General features: G+C 41.2%; 1 protein-coding gene across 2 annotated transcripts in view; it reads left to right on the top strand.

Annotated features, from left to right (window-relative positions):
- plb1 (phospholipase B1) overlaps nt 1-8,751 on the top strand; it is a 168,507-nt gene that overhangs the window by 157,196 nt on the left and 2,560 nt on the right. For both annotated transcript variants that reach the window (XM_043687221.1, XM_043687220.1), the window contains exons 56-57: nt 1,109-1,204; nt 6,391-6,465. In XM_043687221.1, coding sequence (XP_043543156.1) covers nt 1,109-1,204; nt 6,391-6,465 — 171 coding nt within the window. The remainder of the gene's footprint in view (nt 1-1,108; nt 1,205-6,390; nt 6,466-8,751) is intronic.

Here is an 8,751-nt window from a genome sequence, read left to right as displayed (position 1 = left end):
CACTGAACCAGCTTGGCAGTCATGTCTTCACCCTCTTCAGCTGTGGCGTAATCACTTCACTCAACCTCCTTGTCAAAGATTCCTGAGCTGAAGCCTCACTCTTCGATCCAAACTTCCTTTGACCCTCTTTTTGTGGCAAGTCTGTGGACTCTTAATTTAGGTTAGAGGAGGAGGGAGGGAGGGAGACCCTACTTTGTAGGGCCTGGGGTTTAGAACTCAGCCCCTCTAATAGCAATCCCGACCGGCCGGCTTTGCGCTCCGCCTGAACTTCCGCCCAGCTCCCGCCGCTCTCAGTCTTGTCCTTTTCCATCACTACCTTAAAACTTATGGAATTATGATCACTGTTCCCAAAATGCTCCCCAACTGAAACTTCAACCACCTGGCCAAGCTAATGCCCCAATACATGGTCTAATCTGCCTCCTTCCCTAGGTGGACTATCTACATATGGATTCAAGAGTCCATCCTGATTGCATCTAACAAATTCTGCCCCATCTAAGCCCCTTGCACTAATGGAATCCCAGTGAAAATTGGGGAACTGACTACAATAATGCTGTTGTTTTTATATCTTTCCATGATCTGCTTACATACTGTTCCTCTCTTTCCTGCTGGCTATTAGCAAACTTATAGTATAACCTCATCATAGTGATTGCACCTTTCTTATTTCTATTTTCTACCCACGTGGCTTTGCTGGATCAGTCCTCCAAGATATCTCTCTTAGTACAACTGTGACGTTTTCCTTAATCAGTAATACAACTCCCACATCCCTTTTACAACCCTCTCTATAAACACTGAAGCATCTAAACCCTGGAACATTGTGCTGTCCTTCTCTCAACCAAAATCGTCCTATGTACTAATCCTGGCTCTAATCTCATCTGCATTACCTGTTACTCATTGCGTTAAAATAAATACATTTCAGACCACTAGAACTGCCATGTTCATTAACCAGGTCCTGCCTGTTTTTCTATTAAACTTACTTGACCTAGCACTTTCTTCTCATCAAACGCTCCACATATTAACCTAATATAACCCCCACCAATGACATACATTATATATTTTTAGTTCAGTAGAAAACTACTTTGTTTTGAACAATGTCCTCTGTTTTTTTCAGATTGGCCATCCAGACCTGAGCTTCTTTTCAGTCGATTGCTTCCATTTAAGTGAACGAGGACAAGCTGAGATGGCAATTGGCTTGTGGAACAATATGGTATTGCTTCCTCCTTAAATGTCAATAATCTCATTAAGCACGTTGTTCAGTGGTGGTGACTTGAGTTTTGTACCGCATCCAATTCAGTCTCTCAAAAATGACCACCCAATTTTCACCACTTCTTGATCAGCTACTGAAGCCTGAGATCTCGTTAATGAAAATGAAAGCCCAGCATTTTCTCCAGAAGTGCACAACAGAGATTCATTTCTCTCCCTGTAGGCGGCAGAATTGTTATGTATGGACTAACGTGCTGAAAATAGTTGTCAGAGCAAATTAAAACTTATTGGCATACACTTCAAGAGGGATAGAATTGAAAAGCAGACAAATTCTGTTAAACATGCAACGAATGTTACTTAGACCTTGAGAACTGGCGAAAATCACTTAGTTCCGGGGCAGTTAGGGATTGACAACTAAGGGTCAGTTAGTGCAATCAGCTGGGGATCCAGGGTCTGCGATGCAGAGTGATGCCAACAGTGAGGGTTCAATTCCTGCACTAGGTGAAGTTACTACAAAGGCCCTTCCTTCTTAATGTCTACCCTCGAGGCGACCCTCAAGTGAAATCACCACCAGTTGTAACAGATCAGACTATGGTGATTTCCCATTTTTAAAAATTAGGAATTGGCAACAAATGCTGGCCTTGTCAGTGATGCCCACGCCTCATGAAAGAACAAATAACTGTTCTTGTTACCATTTCATGAAAGCAAATTGAAGCACGAGAGAGGGTGCAAACAATTTGCTAGACCATTACCAGAAGAGAAGGGCCATACCTATCAGGAAAGATTGAGCAGACTGGCCCTTTTTTTCCTAGATAAGAGAAGACTTGAGGGGTGACATGATAGAAGTCTTGAATATTATTAAAATTCTTGGTAGCACAAGTTTCTACTTGTGGAGAGACCAGAATTAGGAGCCATTATACTAACAAAATCAATAGGAAATTCAGAAGAAACCGCTCAATTTAGCTACTGGCTGGAATATGAACTCACTGTTTCATGGAGTTGTTGAGCAGCATACACACATTTTAAGCATAAGCACATCAGATAGGAATAGGTTATATTTTTTAGAGTTACATAATATAGGTTGAAGAAGGCTCATGTGAAGCACACACCATGACCTGAATGGCCTTTCTCTATACTATTAAATTTTGTAATAACTTGTAATTCAATAATTTTGATATTTCTGTTTGGACATGGCATTACCAATGGGAAAAAAAATACTTTGAGTGAGATTTTTCCCATCAGTGATAAAGAGGAAGAAAATAAATTTTGAGGGTAAACTAATAGACCTGGGTTCAATTCCAACTTTGGGTGAGTGTCTGTGTGGCGCTTGTACATTCTCCCCATGCCTTGTGGGCTTCCTCCCGCAGTCCAAAAATGTGTAGGTGAGGTGGATTGGCCATGCTAAATTGCCCATTGTGATGTGCAGGCTAGGTGGGTGAGACATGGGGAATGTGTGGTTACAGGGAGGGGGTGGGTCTGAGTTGGATATTCTTTAGAGGGTTGGTGTCTGTGGGGATTCTCTGAATATTTTCTTGTGATATTTAGATGCAGTAATCAATGCCTTAGTAAACTGAGAAACAATATACTCAAAAGCCTTTAAAATCTATTAGCGTCCTTGATCACAAAGAACCACATTTTTAGGGGCTGCACAGTGGCTCAGTGGTTAGCACTGCTGCCTCGCAGTGCCAGGGACCAGGGTTCGATTCCAGCCTCGGGTGACTGTACACGTGGAGTTTGCACATTCTCCCTGTGTCTGTGTGGGTTTCTCCGGGTGCTCCAGTTTCCTCCCACAGTCCAAAGATGTTTGGGTCAGGTGAATTGGCCATGCTAAGTTGCCCATAGTGATGGATGCATTAGTAGGGAGCAGGTGAATGGGTCTGTTGGGTTACTCTTTGGAAGGTCGGTGTGGACTTGTTGGGCCGAAGGGCCTGTTTCCGCACTGTAGGGAATCTAATCTAATAACATATCAGAAAAAGCTTCTTTATGTATAAAGAAAAAGAAAATGAGTCGCCAAAATGAACAATGGCTCCTTAGAAAATGAGGCTGGAGAAATGGCAGAGGATTTGATTAGATACATTGCATCGGTCTTCACAATAGAGGACATTAATAGCATTCCAAAAATACTAAATAATCAAGGAATAAAATGCGGAGAGGAACTAAATACAATAACTAACATTAGAGAAAATCTACTAGGGAAACTAATTGGGCTAAAGGCTGATAGTTCCCTGAACTTAATGGGACACATCCTTGAACAGTAAAAGAAGTATCTACAGAGATAGTGGATGCACTGATAGTAATTTTCCAAGAATCTTTACATTCTGGAAAAGTCCCTGAGGATCAGATAACTGTCAGTGTAACGCATTTATTCAAAAAGAGAAGGAGGCAGCCAGTGACGATCACTGGGGAAACATTAGAGTCCTCTATACAGGATGTAATAGCAGAGCGATTAGAAAAACATATTAAGATTAATGATTTGGAGATGCCGGTGTTGGACTGGGGTGTACAAAGTTAAAAATCATACAACACCAGGTTATAGTCCAACAGGTTTAATTGGAAGCATACTAGCTTTCGGAGTGACGCTCCTTCATCAGGTGATTGTGGAGGGCTCGATCGTAACACAGAATTTATAGCAAAAATTTGCAGTGTGATGTAACTGAAATTATACATTGAAAAATTGATTGTCTGTTAAGCCTTTCATCTGTTAGAATACAGTGATAGTTTCACTTATTAAGATTATTAATATTAAGATTAAGTAGACTCAGCATGGCTTCATGAAGGGGAAATCACGCCTGATGAATTTTCTAAAATTCTTCAAGGAGGTAACAAGTAGAATAGATAAATGGGGAAACCGTGGATGTAATATGTTTAGATTTTCAGAAAGTGCCACACTTTAGACTACTTAATGAGATAAGAGCCCCTGATGTTGGAGATAGTATATTAACAAGGACAGAAGATTGAGGTAAGGGGGACATTTTCAGGGTGGTAAGCTGTAAGCTCATGGACTGCCATAGGGATCAGTGCTGGAGTCACAGTTATTTACTATACAGTATATAGTAATGACTTGGAAAGTGAATGCACAAACCCCAAGTTTGCAGATGACACAGAAATAGGTGGGAAGGCAAGTGATGAGGATGACACAAAGAAACTACAGAGGGATATAGACAGGTTGTATGAGTGGGGAAAAACTTTGTAAATGGAATACAATGTGGGGAAATGTTGATTTTGCACTGTGGCAGGAACAATGTAGGAGCTGAATGTAATTTAAATAGAAAACTAATGCAAAGAGCTACCGCACAGATGGAATTGGGAGTCTTTGTCCATAACCCACAAAATGCTAGCATCCAGGTTCAGCACATAAAAGAGAAGGCATTGGAATGTTAGCTTTTATTTCAAAGAAATTGAGTACAAAAATATATAAAGTATACTTTATAGCTAATACTGTAAAAGACACTAGTCAAACCACAGCTGAAATACTGTGAGCAGTTCTGGGCCACTTATCTAAGAAAGGATATTCTGATGTTAGTGGCAAAGAAGGTTCACTAGACGGATACCATGTATACAGGGACTATCTTATGAAGAGATGTTGAGAAAGTTGGGCCTGGACTCATTGGATTTTAGAAGTATGAGCAGTGACCTCATTGAAACATACAAGATTCTTAGAGGACTTGGCAGGGTTGATGCGGAAAGGTTGTTTTCCCCTTGTGGGAGAGTCTAGGGAGAGTCTATGACAAGAGGGCATCATCTCAGAATAAGGGACTGTACATTCAAGTCAGAGATGAGACGGAGTTTCTTCTCTGAAGGTAATGAATCTGTGAATTCTTTATTGCCGATAGCTGTTGAGACTGGGTTATTAAGTATAGTCATGATTGAGATAAACATACTTTTAATCAGTAAGGAAATCAAAGATTATGGGGAGAAGGCAGGAAAATGGAGCTGAGCATTATCAGATCAGCCATTATCTCAAAGAATGGCAGAGCAGACTTGATGGGCTGAATGAACTATTTCAGCTCCTATGTCTCTCATGGACTTACGACAATGCCATGTAAATAGATTATTTAGAGCAACATTATATTTTTCATTTAAGTAATTATGAGCTACATTTTCATATTTCAATAATGGAGTTCTCAGGCTGTTAATATTCTTAGATTTTACAAGTGTCAGCAAGTGGCTGTTTCCAGGAAAAAAAACACTTGTGCTAATAAATATGAACCTGTGCTGATGTTTTTTTTTAAACAACAGAGTTGCCAATGACCAGAAACTGAACTGGACCAGGTATTCTGTGGTTACAAAAGCAGTTCAGAGGGTGTCTGCAGCGAGTAGTTCATCTCCTGTTTCCCCAAACCTCTCCACCATCTACGTGGTGATTGACAATACTGTGATGAGATAGTCTTCATTTGCCTGGATGAATGCAGCTCCAACAACACAAGAAGCTAAACACCATCCAGAATTTACCATCTACACGATGTAGAAATTCACCAAGGCTGCTCCAACAGCATTTTCCAAACCCCCAATCTCTATCACTAAGGCTGCACGGTGGCTCAGTGGTTAGCACTGCTGCCTCACAGTGCCAAGGACTTAGGTTTGATTCCACCCTCAGGTGACTGTCTATGTGTAGTTCGCACATTCTCCCTGAGGCTCTTTGGGTTTCCTTTGGGTGCTCTGGGTTTCCTCCCAGAGTCTGAAGATGTGTAGGCTAGGTGGAGCAGCTATGAGAAATGCAGGGTTACAGGGGTATTATGGGGGTTGGTTCTGGATGGGATGCTCTTCGGTGGGGTCAGTGTGGACTAAATGGGTCACCTAGTCTGCTTCCACACTGTAGGGTTCTAGGATGAGGACAAGGGCAGCAGTTGTCACCAGCACTTGCATGAATTCCTCCAAGCCACATATCATCCTGTACTTGGAGATTTATGACCATGCCTTCATTTTTACAAAGCCAAAGTCCTGTAATGACCTCCAGACAACACTATGGATCTCTCAACATCCCCAAGGGATTGCATTAGTTCAAATAAATAGCTTACCCCCACCTTCTCCAGGGTAATTAGGCATTGCCAATAAATGTTGTCCCACTGCCAGAGATGCCAACATTCCATTAATGTATTTTTAAAAACTTACACACCAGTCTCTCTCCTCATTCTCATTCAAACACATGCATTTTTATTTATTGATTTTTAAAAATTCTATTTCCTGCAGCTGGAACGAACTGGACACAAGCAAAATTACAATAATTTTACCCATAACCGAACCAAACTGAAGTGTCCTACCTCTGTAAGTAAACAGGTTTTATACAGTGGCTTAATAAACTGTTGGCAACTACTTCTCCCTTGTGTCGTAACAGTTAACAACTGCCAGTAGGTCAAACAAAAGACTACTTTTATAAACGTTTTAGAGATGGGCTTAGAGGGTGAGGGGGTGGGTAAGAGCATAAAATGATGAGAGGCTGTAAAATAATGGGAGAAGGTGAGAGTTGAATGCCAATTGCTTCCTTGACATCAAGACCATTAAGAACCGTTGGCAAGGTGGACAGTAGTCCTCCAACCCAAAAGCTAATAGAGCTACTTAAGTGGCCAGTTAATGGCCTCTTCCACCTGTTACTGAAGTTTTACTGCTGCATCTAGGAAGAATGCCTGAGGAAACCTAATTAGCTCCCCCAATGCAGCTCACCTTGGGCATGGTGGGAGCTAATTAGATTTATGGCATACTATGGTCTGCAGCAGAGCCCCTGGCAGTAATTGTCCATCCCTATGGTAATGACAACACCCTTCACCAAAGCATTCCTGCCTCGGATTCCCTTGACCTCTGATCCCATTTAGCTTGATGGGAGGGCTGCATCCTTCAGTGGCATCCACCTCTTCCAGGTGTAGTCCCAGCATTTGCCACCACTTCCAGTAATGCTGTTGAGCTGTTGGTTCTCCAAAAGGTGACAGATCTTAGGAACGGACACTCATGCATCCTCACTGGCAACTAATTAGGTCGCTGAATGACTGGAAAACATGACTGGTGAACCACAAGTCACCGAGGCTGTTTTCCCTGGATTCCAGACCTATCATTGGGTCCACTTCTGGTCTGATAAAATTTTAGTGTGCAGAGTAACTCTAGACACGATGCACATTTCCTTTCAATGTCTCTCTCCTCTACATCCTAGGAATAAATTAAGTTTTAAGGTTGAAATGTACTGGGCGGGTTCAGGTGAATTTCAGGATCCTTTTGTGCTTCAGTCCCATTCATAGGGTTTTCACCTCCAGCCAAGCCCATTAACTGGTTAAAGTTATTGCTAACTCTATCCAGTGAAACCAAATCACTATAATATGTGTGGGGTTGCCATAATACAGAGTAGTTACGACAAAAAAATCCCACAACATTTCAGTCCAAAAAGTTGTTGATGTTGAACCTTCATCTGAGCGAATACTCCTGAACATATTTACTCACCCAGGCACAATTCTTTTTCTTAGTCTTTCATCCATTTATCTAATCCAATATATAATTCGTGCCTCAACTACAATCCCAAAAGTGAAATTCATTGCTTCTTAGCTCTCTCTGAAAAGTTATCCTGCTGTTTGTTCTAAATCCCTTACATTTTAATCTTATTTTTGTGGCCCTCATTCCAGATTCCCAATCTCCATGAAAGCAGTCAGTTTCTAGCTGCCTGTCATACACTTTCATAACTTTAAATGTGTTTATCGCATTGCTCCATAATCTGTAATGTTTTGATGAAAAATTTTAACAGCAGAGCATTGATTTTATTCTAAAACACCTTTGAAAATGTTAGCAGGTGTATCTTTTTCTGAAAGTCTGGCATATCCTTTGAAAACACCATAATTCATTACATGAATGAGGGTTTTTGGTCAATCTAGATAGTCATTACAAAATATTTCAACTGTTCATGATGTATTGAATGGTTGATATAGAAATTCTGATTCTAATACAGATAGTTCTTATGCAAATAGAGTCATAGAGTCAAGGAGTGATACAGCATGGAAACAGACCCTTCAGCCCAACTCAACCGTGCCAGGTTTCCAAAACTAAACTAATTCTATTTGCCTGGATTGAGCCATATCCCTCTAAACCCTTCCTATTCATGTACTGTCTAAATGTCTTTTAAATGTTGTAATTGTACCCGATCTTTACCAATTCCTCTACTGTTCCATATCCGCACCACCTTCCGCGTGAAAAAGTTTCCACTCGGGTCCCTTTTAAATCTTTCCCCTCTCACCTTAAACCTATGCCCTCTAGTTCTGAATTCACCTAATCTGGAGAAAAGACCTTGTCTATTCACCCTATCTATGTCCCTCATGATTTTATACACCTCTAAAATGTCACCCCTCAGCCTCCTAAACTCGAAGGAAAAAGTGCCAGCCTCTCCAGCTTCTAATAATTCAAATCCTTCAGTCTTGGTAACATACTTTTTTTTTAGATTAGATTATTTACAGTGTGGAAACAGGCCCTTCGGCCCAACAAGTCCACACCGACCCGCCGAAGCGCAACCCACCCATACCCCTACATTTACCCCTTATTACCTAACACTACGGGCAATTTAGCATGGCCAATTCACCT

This window comes from Chiloscyllium plagiosum, chromosome 3 (genome assembly GCF_004010195.1).
Source record: "Chiloscyllium plagiosum isolate BGI_BamShark_2017 chromosome 3, ASM401019v2, whole genome shotgun sequence".
NCBI classification, from domain to species: Eukaryota; Metazoa; Chordata; class Chondrichthyes; order Orectolobiformes; family Hemiscylliidae; genus Chiloscyllium; species Chiloscyllium plagiosum.
This window is presented reverse-complemented; position numbering and strand designations above follow the sequence as displayed.